General features: G+C 40.0%; 1 protein-coding gene across 7 annotated transcripts in view; it reads right to left on the bottom strand.

Annotated features, from left to right (window-relative positions):
* KCNIP4 (potassium voltage-gated channel interacting protein 4) overlaps nucleotides 1–16,256 on the bottom strand; it is an 849,263-nt gene that overhangs the window by 206,421 nt on the left and 626,586 nt on the right. The window contains exon 1 of one of the 7 annotated variants that reach the window (XM_038400056.2): nucleotides 9,766–10,754. The exons of 4 other annotated variants lie outside the window; for them this stretch is intronic. In XM_038400056.2, coding sequence (XP_038255984.1) covers nucleotides 9,766–9,877 — 112 coding nt within the window. In that variant the 5' untranslated portion in view covers nucleotides 9,878–10,754. Of the gene's footprint in view, nucleotides 1–9,765; nucleotides 10,755–16,256 lie in introns of those variants that run through there. 2 more of the 7 variants (XM_043514069.1, XM_038400059.2) reach the window with 2 other exon arrangements.

Genomic DNA, 16,256 nt, shown 5'->3' with positions numbered 1-16,256 from the left:
TATTATGAATACTGCCGTCTTGTACACAATATCCTGCTAAGGGATTAAAATGGTTGACACGTACAACCTCTAAAGAAATTAGCTTTGCTTTTGTACAGTGTTGCTCATTGATCTTACTCATCTGAGAAGTTGAAATTCTATCATGGTACAATATGTAAGAATCAGGGTGGAACCCAAATCCCAAAATGATTACTGTGAATTAATTGACTGCGCTCCATTTAATGTCTTTAGTAAGGAGGATGAAAGGTTGCCCAAGAAAGGGAGGAAAGGCAGGGAACAAAAAACTTCTGCTGCAACTTAAGTCAGATGATTAGTATTCAAAGGACACACACGCAAGTGTGCATAGGTAATCAACATACTGTATACAATATTTTCTTTTGGAATTATTTTTTGAAAATGTTATTTACAAAATTAAAGGAAAAGTAGTGATATTTTTTCAAAATTTTAGACTCATATAGCATGTCTAAAATATACATATTTTTCAAATGTATGCAAGTTCACCCATTGCACTATCATTTGAAAAATTGTTCTTAGTCTGTGTATATGTAAACTAGGTTTGTATGTTAGCAAAAAAAACCCCCCACACAAACAAGAAAAAAAACACCCAAGAACACACACCATAGCCATGAAAAGAGCTAAGGCATACCAAACGATGAACAAAACAAGGTTAGCTTTGATACCAAAGCCCCAATCCTACAGTTCCAATCAATTCAAGGGTATAACAAGCTATTAGATTGCTCCCTTTGTGCCTTCCACCGCAGTTATAAATATTTACATGGGGAACAAATATTTGGTAATGGGCTCTTCAATCTGGCAGAGAAAGATATAACACAACCAATGCCTGGAAGTTGAAACTCCACAAATTCAGACTGGAAATAAGGCATACACTTTTAACCATGAAGGTAATTAATCATTGGAACAACTTACCAAGCGTTGTGGTGGATTCTCCATCACTGACAACTTTTAAATCAAGATTGGATCTTTTTCTAAAAGATATGTTCTAGGAAAAATGTTGGGAAAGGTCTATGGCTTTTGTTAAACAGAAGGCCAGACTAGATGGTCACAAGGGTCCCTTTTGGCCTTGCAGTCTATGAATTCAACAACAAGAAACATTTTTATAGTGGTTATCATTATAAAGTCAGCATTTGCCAATATCTGGGATATAACTAAAAAGAAAAGGAGTACTTGTGGCACCTTAGAGACTAACAAATTTATTAGAGCATAAGCTTTCGTGAGCTACAGCTCACTTCATCGGATGAGCTGTAGCTCACGAAAGCTTATGCTCTAATAAATTTGTTAGTCTCTAAGGTGCCACAAGTACTCCTTTTCTTTTTGCGAATACAGACTAACACGGCTGCTACTCTGAAACCTGGGATTTAACTAGCTTTCCCTATTCTTAAGGGAGGAAATATTTATGGTAACTTGGAAAGAAATGGCAAATATTTACTTTTTAATGGTTTTCGGTATTCTTAAATATTGAGCAAGCAATGAAACTCTGAAGGAGGAGTATGGCAATGGTGAACTTGTCCATATAATACAGGGTCAAATTAAGAGCAGAACCTATGCATGTATGCAATACAAAAAGAGCTCCTTCTCCAACTTGTACCTGCAGAAGGGCAAAGTATAATTAACAAGTCAAGTTACAAGAATGTTTAAAAGGATTGTGTTTTTCAGGGAAATTAATGCCCAGGTTCTACAAACATGTACAGTACATGAATAACTTTATCTGTATGACAGACCCACTGAGATCAGTATGACTACTCACATGCGAAAGGGTTTATGTGATTAGGGCCTATGCTTTGAGGTATTTAAAAAGGAAATACAGATTGCTTGTGAACTGGTATTTGCATTTACAACATCTGTCTATGTGCTAAACACATTGTTCAGAAAGAAGAGAATGCTCTGTTCCACTAATGACGTTATTTTAAAAAAAATTAGGAATAATAGGCAGATTGCTCAAAGCAACCATGCAATGAAGAAAGTAGTGCACAGAGCAAAGTCTAATGAAGGCTTAATGCAATGGTTAAATAGAGGGCATCTATGGCTGGAGGAGGTACTATGGAAAATGAAGGTTAAGTTACAGAAATGACAAAACTATTAGTATATGATTTACTTCACAGCAGCTTTTTGTAATAACCTAAAATAAGGCCACGCACATTTTCTCTGCAGCAGCAGAAATACTGCAGGTAAAAATTAAAAACCCTCCGAGAGCGATAATGGTAGCAGGCATAGTCCATGATACACCAACCATGAAAGATATGCAGACTCATAAGTTTTACACAGTAAACTTTACGAGTATCAGCTTTTGTTTTTCTATTGGTCACTACATCTGAACATACATAGCACAAGATACAAGACTTTGGTATTATAACATACTCATTATATGGATGGTTGAAGCACTGTTAGAAGAACAGTTGACAGTATAAAGAAAAGGAGTACTTGTGGCACCTTAGAGACTAACAAATTTATTAGAGCATAAGCTTTCGTGAGCTACAGCTCACTTCATCGGATGACAGTATGTTATCCCCAATGCCAATTAACTTCTGGGTACAATTTAAAGTGTGTATATGTTTGTTTATCTGCAAAGCTCAAAGCAGGTCCTGGCTACAGGAGATACATCTCTCCCACTGTTGAGATCAGATGAAATGCTTGAGCTGGTAATCTCCTGGTTTCTGTGAAAGTTTAAATGGAACTCCATTTATCTTAGGTACTTATATAAGCCCCATTACCTAAGCACCTCAAATATAATGTGTTTATCCTTACAACACCCCTCTGAAGTAGAGAAATATTATCATTCCCATTGCACATATGAATGATTTAGACAAACAGAGACTTGCACACTGGAAGGGAATCAAACCCAGGTCTCCCAAGTCCCAGGCTCCCACCCCAAATACTGGACAATTTTGGTTATTCTTCCTCCTGCTAAATGGAGTTATTCCTAATTTATACTTGTGAAACTGAGGGCTTGTCTACACTTAACAGAGGATCAATGCTGTGGCAATTGATGCATCGGTGGTCCATTTAGCGGGTCTAGTGAAGACCCACTAAATCGACCGCTGATCACTCTCCTGTCAATTCCTGTACTCCACCTGATCCAGAAGAGTAAGGGGAGCCGCGGTAAGTAGATCTAAGCTACGTTAATTTGAGTTATGCTATTCACATAACTCAAATTGCGTAGCTTAGATCAACTTTTCCCTTTAGCATAGACAAGGCTTGAGAGGAGAATAAGGCCCACTATATCTAGAGCCCTGTGGATATCCGCTTCCTATCCATGGACAATTTTTGCAGATAGTGGATTGGATGCCAATACACCCACAGATGGATCTACTCACCTGCGGCACCTGGCCTGCAGTGTCCGGCCTGGTGGGCACATGTGCTCGGGGCTGTCAGCCAGTGGCTGGGCAGCAGGCTGTCCAGCGGCTTGGGCCCCTCGGGCAGTACCAGCATCCTCACCATGCAGCAATGGCTGTACTCCTGGCCTGCCGGATTCTGGGCAGCAGAGTCTGCTCCCGACGTGGGCATTAGAGGGGGTGGGCCCCGTTGCCTCACCTCTTCTCCCACTGTGGTGCAACACACACTACCGGTGCCATTGCTTGCGAGCCCCCAGGAGCAACACACAATGCGCTGCCCCTTCTCCTCGAGACCCCGCCCCTCACAACCTCTTCCCTTCAAGACCTTGCCCCCCGCTCACTCATCTCCTCTCCCTCTCCCTTTGCTAGTCCTTGTGACATGGCTTGCTGCTGTAGATGTGGATACACATAAAAGATGGCTAGCGGATCACCCGTTGGATTGTGGGTTGATTCTGGCAGATTTTTGTATCCGCTCAGGGCTCTAACTATATCCAGCGGAAACTACATAGGGAATTTAGGGAAGCTGAATGTTACTATCTACAATTGAATTTGCTTAAGATTCTAGGGTTAACCCTACTCTTATAAGAGCTACAGAACTTTAAGTGACCATAAGTCATCTGTTGCTGGGTTCTACATTTCATCCTAAAGATAACGTCTCCAATAAAACATTAATATCAAGCCAACCCCCTCTTTTCACTACTGATTCAGAGGAAGAATCCTGACTAATGATACACAAAAACACTTTCTATGACCCACATCCAAGTACTGGCCTACCCTGCCCAATGTTGTGTAACTCATGAAACCTGGTGAGATCACAGCTCAAGGTGACATGGCTACAGGCTGAACAGTTGAAAACTCAGGACTTCACTGAAACAGCAATCAACCTACAGACATAAACAAATGTACAATACATAGGTTTTAGTTAAAACATACTGGCAGGATTTTCCAAGTTTCTGTTAATTCGGACTTTAGAAATTGTAAGGCTCATATCCAGCCTTAATGAACCTGCAGTTCCTGTCCCTTGCAAAGTCCAGAATCCTGTTCCCACAGCTGTGTAACTTGTTCCCAATCAGCTGAAAGGGGTCTCTTTAGTGACTATGGAATGCCACATTCTCCAGCTGCTCCATTCCCAGAGGTGTGTGACTTCATATAATCCTAGACAACCCAGCTCATGGGAATTATATAAACAATTCTCTGAGCTTCTGTCATGAGTTCCCTGATTGTCAGGATGGGGTTCCTCCCTGGCTTACACTGATGGTTAAGCTAGTAACACATTAAAAAACTAACAATATTATCATGGCACAAACTAGACTATCTTTATTCCTCATCCCCATGCAAGATAACCATATAGGAAATGGCCACATTACCTCTAGGAGCTCCACAAAAAATTAACTGAACTGTCAGATTTTCATCTAGGCTTAAATTATTCCTATTAAGTTCTTTACTTCTAATGTTTTAAAATCATTTCATATGCACCATTATTTATTTGATAAGATATCATTTATTTGTTCTTAAAGTGAATAAAGCAAGGTTGAAAATAAAATATACATACACAACATGGGCAGCTATCTGCTGCAAATATGCATAATATGTTTGTTTATATACTTATTCAAAAACAGACAAATACACATATGCAAACAACCCTTTTACAACCAAATCAAATTTTAATATTTTTGAATGGATTGCAGATATAAGAAGGTACCAGATTCTTATTCAGCAATTATGGTTTGTTTGTTTATGTTTGTCTTGTGAAACCACCACCAATGGAGTAATTATAGATAAAGATTTTTATATACTATAAATGAATTACTTAGAACTATAATAATTAAAAATACATGTATACACTCACACACCCACACACACAGAGTAATTACAGTAGCATAACAAAGCTACCGCTGCTGGAGCCGGAACCCATGGAAGACTTCTGCTGCCCCGAGGACACCTCCCCTGTACCAGGACTGCCAGACCTGCTGAAAGCTGAGGAGTTGCTGGGATTGCCACTGGCAGCATACCCTGGGGAGACGGAGGATGACCCTGGGGTTCAGGTACACCCGGAGGGGAGGGGAGGAAGAAACCCAGGGATATCAGACTGGAGTGTGGCTGCAGGGGCATCCAAAACACGGTCAGCGTATTGCAGTGGCATTCCCCGCTGATCCAGTGGCAGACCACTCTGCCACTGTTAGGGCTGAGGGCTGGGATGCAGCGGAGTCGTGGGCCTGCATCACCCTACCCTTTGGGTGGCAGTACTCCTCCTCTTTAGGGGAAGAGGCTTGTGTGTGTCTGTGGTCCACCAGAACCAAAATGACAGACTGGGTTGGTATTAACCCCTGCTGGCTCCCCTAGACTGTTTGCTGGGTACCTTGTCCTGACTGAGAACTTGCTCACCCCCCAAACCACTCGCAGCTAGCCTGCCTAAGGGTTAAAGTCTTAGACCGTGTGGTGCCCCACCCTGGATGAGGGCTTGGGCCACTGAACTATTTGTGGCTCTACTGTGCCTAAAGGTTGGAGCCAGAGACCACTAAGTTCCCCCCATTCCTTAGACTGTGGTTTCAGAAGTGTGCCAGCAAAGAGGTATGGCATCCCTCAGAGATTGACAGTGAGGGAGAGCCACACCCACCTACACGCTTATAATGTACTAAAGGAGTATGTTGGATAATAGGATGATATAATGGATTTTTTAAATCTGTTATGGTTCTCGTATGGAACTGATTCAACTGATTTACAAACCTTGACATTTATTTATAGATCTGTACATGACCAATTCAGGCATACAAGCCCCTACATAATCCACATGCTGAGCAGTGTCCATGTCCTTTTTAACATCACATATCCCAAAGACCACTATGGAGATTGGTGTCAATCACACACTAGATAAATTAAGAAGTCACAGACTAGAAGTGACTAATAATATGGAAAATTTTTATGATCAGTCATTCCACCATGGGCCAGCTCATAACAAGTCCAGATGCAGGTGGTGATCCAATTCGAAATTCTTTGAGAGGACATCGGAAGGCCCTTCATCCTGTCAGCTATCGCGATAAAGAGCTGGGTCAATCTGCAGAAGGTAGAACCCCAGGGCATGCCTGACATCCAGAGTGTGCAGCCGCCTCTCCTTGTTGGTGGAGTGAGGCTTTGGACAGAACACAGGGAGGAAAAATATTCTGGTTGACATGGAAGTGCGATCCCACATTAGGCAGAAAAGCTGGATGGGCCCGCAGCTGGACTTTGTCTTTGTAGAATACTGTGAACGGGGGCTCCAAACTGAGCAAGCACTCAAAGAAGAACAAAAACGTAAGGAAGTACTTCTTCACACAACTCTCAGTCAACCTGTGTAACTCGCTGCCAGGGGATGTTGTGAAAGGCAAAAGTATAACTAGGTTATAGATAAGATAAAAAATAGATAAGTTCATGGAGTTCATTGTCCATCAATGGTTATTAGTAAAGATGGTCAGGGGTACAATCGCAAGGTCTGGCTGTCTCTAAGCCTATGACGGCTAGAAGCTGGTACTGTATAACGTGGGATGGATCACTCGATAATTGCCCTGCTCTGTTTATTCCTTCTGAAACATCTGGCATTGGCCATGGTCAGAAGACAGGATACTGGCCTAGATGGACCATTGGTCTGTCCCATATGGCCAGTCTCATGTTACTTTTTGGTGGAGTATTTTCAGGGGTATGCTGTGGCTTTGTTTTTGTTGTACAGTTACTTTAAATAATGTCCAATGTGCCTGGAATGGTAGATGAGGGCCTTTTTATCTTATTATAAATGGTAGTAATTAAATAATTAAAGTGCTATAGTTCCACAGTAAAAAGAAAAGGAGTACTTGTGGCACCTTAGAGACTATTGAGCATAAGCATAAATTTGTTAGTCTCTAAGGTGCCACAAGTACTCCTTTTCTTTTTGCGAATACAGACTTACTCGGCTGCTACTCTGAAACCTGTTATTACACAAGTTCCACAGTGTGGATAGATTAAGAAGCAGCGAGGCAGGTAAAGGGACAGCAAAGCCCTTTTCAGCTACATGCAGACGGGGGGGAGAGGAGAGAGAGTAAGCTTGGGGAATTGGCAAGATTATGATTGACTGATCCAGGAACTGTGCAAATTCACTGATCTCAAACAGGAAGGAAGGATAATTTTGTGGGTAAACCACTGGTCTAAGACTCAGGAAATCTGATTTCTGTTCCCACCCCTGGCACAGAGTTCCTGAGTGAGCGTAGCCACGTCTCTCCGGGGCAGACCATCAGCTGGTATAAACTGTCATGCATCCCTGTCATAATTTCATTGAGTTCAGTGGAATTATGACAATTTACACCTGCTAAAGTTCTGTGTTTCAAGTTCCACAACTGTAAAATAGAAACAAAAATGCTTCCCTTTCTTCCAGTGGTGTTGTCAAGACAAATTCATTAGTGTAGGTGGGATGCTTATATCTTACATTGATGAATGCCATAGGAAAGCCTATAAATATAAACAAATACAGGGCTGCTGCACTGGCCTGCTTGTGCAGGTGCCTCGTGCCCTGCCTCCTGGTTGCAGGATCTGGGGGGTAGTCCTTTATCTTCCATTTTGATCTAAATACACAATCCTTCTTATCTTTTGTGCATTGGATCAGAATTTGGCTATTAGGACCTGATCCTTGTCCCACCGAAGTCAATGACAAAGCTGCAGTGAATGCCATTAAGTTATAGATGTCCTGCAAAGCACTCCTTATTAATTTCTTAACTTTAGGGGAAGTTTTGCTGGAGTAAGGGAAACAGCCTTAATGGAGTAAGAAATCCTGCTAACTACCGCTGCTCTTCAAACTAGTAATATCATAATGTTTTTGCTGTGTTTTATAATGTTATTGTTTTTCTACTGTACAGATCTGTCAGTTCCATGTTGCTGAGTGATTTTAAATACAATTATTATATTATGTGAGTAAATATCATGACACTATTGGTTGGAATTAATTACATAATTCTAGTCCTAACCCTGAATAGTTAATGCTTCCTATTGTATATCACAATGCACTATTTATTTCTTACAGGGTTGGTTTGTTACTAGCAGATTTTTTTAGGGGCATGATTTACTGCATTTGCCATAACATATAGAAGATTTTCTCAAAACTTAATCACAATATGATTTTGTGAAGAATTAAGGAAAGGGACAAACTCAGAATTGCTGATGAATTCTGTATTTTATCCTTTTTCTATAAATACTTTATTGCCATCAATTATAAAGCTGGAGTTGTCATGCAATGAAGCAAGATGAAAGTTTAAAAACACTGAATGTTTATGTGCAAATCTACACAGCCCAGAGTTTAAAAGAAAGAAATGTAAGCATTATGAGGGACAGATTAACGTGTAGTTTAGAACTTTGAAAAAGAATTTCACACTTCCATAAAAAAGTATTTAGTAGCAAGTTTTGCTGTTGCCAGATGTTGTAAATTCTCACATGCAGTTTTAAGGATGATTTATTTAAATAGTTCAGTAACTGTAAAAGTGCTAGGTTAAATATTTCACATTTCATCAGTACATTGAACAGTTTTATGAGGTGATTTTTTCAAATCTCCATCAGTCTTTTCCCACTATGAAGGAAAAAAAAGTTTGCTTCAGAAAATGAGTGTGTTGTTCTTACATATCTGATTGTGACCAGAAAGCACCAGAAAGTGCTGAAGTTACAGTGAATATCTGGTATTTGCACAGCAACAAAATCAAGGCTTAGGCTGTAAATTGTTTTTGTTTACTACAGCATTCAGACAGGAATTAGAGTAGATGACAGTATAATTTGATTTTTAGAACTAAATTTAATTAGCAATGTGAAGTTAAAATATTCAGTATCATGAAACAATGCTTAGTATCTGTACCAAAGGTCTGCATTGTGCCACTGAGTTTTAAACAGTACCTAGTATTGAAATTAAAAGGAAGTTCTGTTTATAAGCAGATGGCATGTTATGGCCCTATATAGATAGAGAACAGACAGTCTAATCAAATAAACAGGTTACACACACACACACACACACACACCAGAATAATTATTTTTAGAACATATATCAAAGCAGAGGAGCACTCAGTTTTATGAAACAAACTATGATAAATCTCGATGTATTAAGTTTTGATACTAGTGAGCAGCTTTCAAAGATTAGTGTAACTGATAGATGCATGTGTTTTCAACCTTTCCAACATACTTCAATGCAGACAGGCTGTAAAATGTAATACACTATATAATAAACCCTATGTTAGATTCTACTTCTGTTTTAAAATATCAGATAAAGGAAACAGAAAGAAAAAACAAGATTTCACAGTCCACAGGTTATTCTCACTTTTTCAAGCATTTTCACGTTACAGGTTTTATACCAGACTAGCAATCTGTTTTACGTAGACAGCTTTTAAGCAGACTAGATAATACAAACAACACAAACAGTGACTGACCACTTTACCTTCTGAAAAATCAATCAGTCCCAGCAAATGAAGCAGCTTCAGAGACGCAAATATAATCACAACAATACCCACTGTTTGCAGTCCCTCCGACTCCCACTCTAACGTCAACATTCTTCAAACAAACAAATCATTCCAGTCTTCAAGCCAGTTCGTGATTAGAGGGAAATTAGAGGATTTTACCAATATTTTGTTTTGAAAAAAGTTGCAAAGGTGAAAAGCAACCTTGTGCTGTACTGTGGAAATTAACTGACCACCCTAGTTGAGGCAAAATACTAGCTAAAGCCCTGCATCTTATGCTTCTCTAAGCATTTGATTTCATTAGCAGTGAGTCCTCTTAGAACGCTGAGGTGGACCACTAATCCCTTGATATGACATTGTATCCAGCAAGTAAGGTTACTTCAGAGCTGCTGGAAGAACATCTGTTTCAGAACTGGAGACTTTGCTGTGTCAGTTCAAAAAAGAAACACTCCCAGGAAACTTGCAGTAGGGAGCACACTGCTACCAGCACAGTGCATTCTAATGCTCCTAGACTCATGCTTTAGGATTCTAACCAATAACCTATTTTAACAGTTTTTTTTCTTTTTTGGGGGTTAAATTTGACAAATGCCAGTTTACTGAAGCCATTTGTTTTCACGTGTCAAACTCTGCATATCAGAAAAATACTGTCCTTTGCATCTTAGTGCATGGTATTTACAAATGCAATGTTCCTTCTTCTTGAACACCACCAGAGCCTAGTTAGAATTTCTAATGAAAATGACAATGAAATTAAAGGATAACACTTTGACATGATGATTTAGTGTCCCTGCTTAATAAAATGTAATGTTGTAAAAGGGGCATGCCTTCTCAACCCCCAATTTTTGCAACATAGGTACAGTATGTCTTTTAGAAACCAGAAGTGCTTCTTTTTTGACTAAGGGCTTGAGCCTGCACTTTCACAGTTTTTAATTAAATTTAACAATGCTCAACTACCATGAGGAACACAGCAACTTCCAGGATCAAAGATGAACCACACATCAAGAAAAAGGCTCTTCTGTGACTAAGGCTGCTTTATCATTAGGCTTTTATAAAATTAATCTATTCAGTGTTTCAAATGAATAGAAATAAGGTATATAACGTACAGTGCATGCTGTAAGAATTATTTATGCAAAACCAGCCTTCTCACATTTTAAGGCTGGACCTGTGAAACAATTACTTCCACCTCCACCCTCCAAATTTAACAAAGTCTTGTCCAGTGGGATACAAGGAACACAATAAGGATCAAGGGAAGGCCCATAAGGTGAATCTTGGACCATCCTCAATAATATCTCATTATATAATAAAATTATTAGGGTCTGGTAGTGACCCCTATATTTAGGTTGTCTAACAACATTCACTAGAAAAGATTCTTGCTAACTTTTTTGAGAAGTTCTGACATCTCCATTGTTTGCAGGAAGCCACTGAAAATTTAACAAAACAATCTATTCAAGTTGTTAGATAATAAAAGCACACAGGGAGATAGTCTTCAGGCTACCACCAGCCTCCTTTGCTGCAGAAAAAAGGAGTCTGTCACCTCAGACTTAACGCTATAGAGAGTTGAAATTTAAAAAAAAAGCAAACAAAAAACCATCATTTTCCCCCTCCATATAAACCAGAAGTTTAGGAACTGAAAAGTTCATTCATAGAAGAATTATGTGCATATTCAAGTTAATTTAAAGTTATCTTCTCTTGTTTTGTTGAGGGTGTTTCCCTCCAACCGTTTAACTGTAGAATCCAGAGTATTCAGCCATAGTCAGGTAAATAAAATAGCTATCCTTTCCATTCCCCCCCTTAACTTAGATATAGGATATCTGCAGAAGAAGCACAATAAAATAGTGGATCATAAGTAAACTAAATTCACTAATATGTTGTGTGCATCTTCTTGCTTATTCTAATCTTCCTCGTATTTATCCCTTTTAGTTCTCATTGTCCATAAGTGACCCTTTTGATCCATCTCCATATTCATTTTCTATTCTTTCTCATGTCTGTGCACTGTTTTTATTCGCTAGCTCTTCTTTCTTTGAAAAATAGCATCTCATTCCCTCTCTCATTTTTCTATTCCCCCCCTTTGCTTTCCATCCCTTAGCTTTCTCCCATATCACACAGTTTCCCATTCTTTTGTCTCCGTTACCTTTGCTTTCCTTATTTTCATCTCTCTGGATCCTTTGCTCTCTCTTCTATCCCACTATCTCTTTGGGCTTCTCCCCATCTTCCTCTCTCTTTCAAAGATGCTTAACATTTAGTTATGGTCAGATTGTCAAAACTGCTCAGCACCTAACATACTGAGTCCCAATGAAAGCTGAGCTTGTTTGAAAATGTGACCCATAGTGCTCTAAAGACATTGACAAACTAATACTAACATTCTGCAGCCCAAGAGATAAGCATTATTATCCCCATAATTAGTGTTAGATACACTATTAGAATAAAGGATTCTCCCACTCTAAGTTCTGACTTAGTCTCCTAGATCAGGCCACCTCATGTTATTGAGTTTCCCCTAAATGGGACCAGAAGTTCCACCACTTGCTCAGCAGATGTGCCAGAAGAAAGGGAGCGCAGTCACCAGCAGCCCAGGTAGTACCTTACTTTCTTGTTCCCACATCATCAAACTGATCTGGAGTCCCTCTAAAAATTTGAGGGACCAAAAGCCATGTATTTCATGGGTCCCACTGATCAGCCCTGGCAGCTGTGTGTGAGTGAAAAGAGACTCTTTAAGAAAACAATCAATCACAAAACAATCACAATTCTACAGAATGATAGAAGGGAAACAGCAGAATAAAGACAATGGATTTCAAGAAGGCAGACTTGAGCAAACTCAGGGAGTTGGTAGGTAAGATTACATGAGAAGCAGGTCTAAGGGAAAAAACAGTTCAAGAGAGTTGGCAGGTTTTCAAAGAAACATTATTAAGGACACAAGAGAAAAACTATCTCACTGCATAGGAAATATAGGAAGTATGGCAAGAGACCACCCTGAATTAACCAACAGATCTTTAATTATCTGAAACTCAAGAAAGAGTCCCACAAAAAGTGGAAAGTAGGTCAAATTACAAAGGATGAATATATACCAACACCATATACATTCAGGAACAAAGTTAGAAAGGCTTAGGCTCAAAATAAGCTTAAATTACTAGAGACATAAAGGGTACCAAAAAAAACATTCTACAAATACATTAGAAACAAGAGGAAACCCAAGAATAGGGTAGACTCATTACTCAGTGAGGGGGGAAGACAACAATAGAAAATGTGGAAATGGTTGTTTCAGTTTTCACCAAAAAGGTTACTTCCGATCAGACATCAAACATAGTGAATGCCAGTGAAAATGAGACAGGATCTGAGGCTAAAATAGGGACAAAACAAATTAAAAATTAGACAAGTCGGAGATCTTCAAGTTGGCAGGGCCTGATGAAATACATCCTAGAATACTTAAGGAGCTGATTGAGGAGATATCTGAGCCATTAGCAATTATCTTCAAAAACTCACCGAAGACAGGAGAGATTCCAGAGGATTGGAAGAGGGCAAATATAAGTGTCAATCTATAAAAAGGGGAATAAGGACAATCTAGAAAATTACAGACCAGACAGTTTAACTTCAGTATCCGGAAAAATAATGGAGCAAATAATCAAGCAATCAATTTGCAAACACCTAGAAGATAATAAGGTGATAAGTAACAGTCAGCATGGATTTGTCAAGATCAAATTGCATCAAGCTAATCTAACAGCTTTCTTTGACAGGGTAACAAACCTTGTGGATAGAGGAGAAGCAGTAGATGTGGTCTATTTTGACATTAGTAAGGCTTTTGATACTATCTCGCATGACCTTCTCAGAAACAAACTAGGGAAATATAAGCTAGATGAAGTTCTATAGGGTTGGAAAACCATTCCCAGAGAGTCATCATCAGTGGTTCAAAGTTAAACTGGAAGGGAATATTAAGTGAGGTCTTGCACGGGTTGGTCCTAGATCAGGTTCTGTTCAATATCTTCATTAATGATTTAGATAATGGCATAGAAAGTATGCCTATAAAATTTGTGGATGATACCAAGCTGGGACGGGTTGCAAGTGCTTTGGGGGATAGGATTAAAATCGAGAATGGTCTGGATAAACTGGAGAAATGGTCTGAGGCAAACAGGATGAAATTCATAAAGGACAAATACAAAATACTCCACTTAGGAAGGAACAATCAGTTGCAGACATATAAAATGGGCTATGACTGCATAGGAAGGAGTACTGCAGGAAGGGATCTGGGGGTCAGAGTTGATTACAAGCCAAATATGAGTCAAGAGTGTAACACTGTTGCAAAAAAAAAAAAAAAAAGCAAACATCATTCTGGGATATATGAGCAGGAGTGTTGTAAGCAAGACACGAGAAGTAATTCTTCCACTCTGCTATGCACTGATAAGGCCTCAGCAGGATTATTGAGCATCACATTTCAGGAAAGATGTAGACAAGGGGTTCTCAAACTTCACTGCACCATGACCCCCTTCTGACAAAAAAAAATTACTTTACAACCCCAGGAAGGGGGACCGAAGCCTGAGCCCACCTAAGTGCCACTGCCCTGGAAGTGGGGGGCAAAGTCTGTGCCCCACCACTCCGAGAATAGGGGCCAAAGCTGAAGCTGAAGGGCCTCAGTCCCTAGCCAGGGGGCCTGCAACCTGAGCCCTGCCGCCCAGGACTGAAGCCTTTGGGCTTTGGCTTCGGCCCTGAGGAGTGGGGCTCGGGCTTCAGGCCTCAGCCCCAGAAAGTCTAAGCGAGCACTGGTGACCCCACTCAAAGGGGTCCTGACCCACAGTCTGAGAACCGCTGATGTAAACAAATTGGAGAAAGTTCAGAGGAGAGCAATAAAAATGATTAAAGGTCTAGAAAACATGACCTATGAGGGAAGATTGAAAAAATTGGATTTGTTTCGTCTGGAGAAGGGAAGACTAGGGTGGGAAGGACATGATAGCAGTTTTCAAAAGGTGTTACAAGGAGGATGCTGAATAATTATTCTTGTTAACCTCTGAGGATAGGACAAGAAGCAATGGGCTTAAATTGCAGTAAGTGAGGGTTAGGTTGTACATTAGGAAAAACTTCCTAACTGTCAGGGTAGTTAAGCACTGGAATAAATCGCCTAGGGAGGTTGCAGAATCTCCATCATTGGAGGTTTTTAAGAACAGGGTGGACAAACGCCTGTCAAGAATGGTCTAGTTATTACATAGTCCTGCCATGAGTGTAGGGGACTGGACTAGATGATCTATGAGGTCCCTTCCAGACCTACATTTCTATGATTCAGTTCTAAAAATCAGTTTACATCTCCAAGGAGATCTCCACAGTAAAAAAGGCTAGACACATACTTTTTTGGTTATTTTTAAAGAAAGTTACACTTAGCATTGATATTCTCAAAGTCAGGGGGCCCAGAACCATTGACTTGGTGAGCCTCAAAGTCCCTGCTCTGCAAATTAATGCAATATGGACATGACACAAAAGTGCATGCAGGTGAAAAGAAAGCAGCGTTATATTTAATGCACCATGCAACACTTTCAACAGTGGCATTAATATATGCTGAATTCCTCCTGTAAACAATTCATTAAAAATAAATAAGAAGTGAAAATTTCCTGCCTCATAGCATTTGAAAGTAAAGTAGAATTTGGGCAAGGTTATCACTCAAGTACAGCCATTGTTTGGATTTTGAGCACTTTTAGAATCCACAACCAAGTATGTTTTTTCTCTCTTTTTTTTACATCCTGAGAACCACTTAAGAAACATTACTATGATATGTCTTTATGGGAGTGCCTGTACAAGCACTCCAAGCAAAATTTAAAAAGTCTTATTTTCTAGAAAAGCAGACTTCTAGGCACCACCACAAAAACACTCAGTAAAATATCCATTAAAAAAGACAGATACTTCTCTGCCTACACTTCTCTGCCCGCCACTTCCCACAGCTCCCATAGCCACTGGGAGCTGTGGGGGCCGTGCCTGAGGATGGTCAACAGCAGTAAAATGTGTTGTGGCCCACAATCAGATTACCCTGATGGGTCGCATGCAGCCCGCAGGCCACAAGCTGGCCACCACCGATCTAGTCTAACCTTCTGCCTAACACCTGAACAGAATTTTCCCCAAGTAATTCCTGTTTGAACTAGAGCACATTATTTAAAAAAACCTCCCATCATGATTTAAAAATTGTCAGTGATGGGCAATTCACCACAACATTTGGTTAAGCTGTTCCAATAGTTAATTATTCTCACTGTTAAAACTTTATGCCTTATTTCCAGTCTGAATAGGTTTGGCTTCAACGTTCAGCCACTGGATTGTGTTATATACACCTTTCTTTGCTAGAAGTGGGTCCCGACCCCCTTTGAATGGGGTTGCCAGGGCTCGCTTAGACTTTCTGGAGCTGAGGTCTGAAGCCCGAGCCCCACTCCCCAATAAATTACTTCTTAAGCTTCTCTTTGAAGAAGCTCCTTGAGTATCACCGCAAGCCATGTTTTCTAATCCTTTAATC

This window comes from Dermochelys coriacea, chromosome 4 (genome assembly GCF_009764565.3).
Source record: "Dermochelys coriacea isolate rDerCor1 chromosome 4, rDerCor1.pri.v4, whole genome shotgun sequence".
In the NCBI taxonomy this organism is placed as follows: domain Eukaryota; kingdom Metazoa; phylum Chordata; order Testudines; family Dermochelyidae; genus Dermochelys; species Dermochelys coriacea.
Note: the sequence above shows the minus strand (reverse complement) of the source record. Positions and strands in the feature narration are given on the sequence as shown.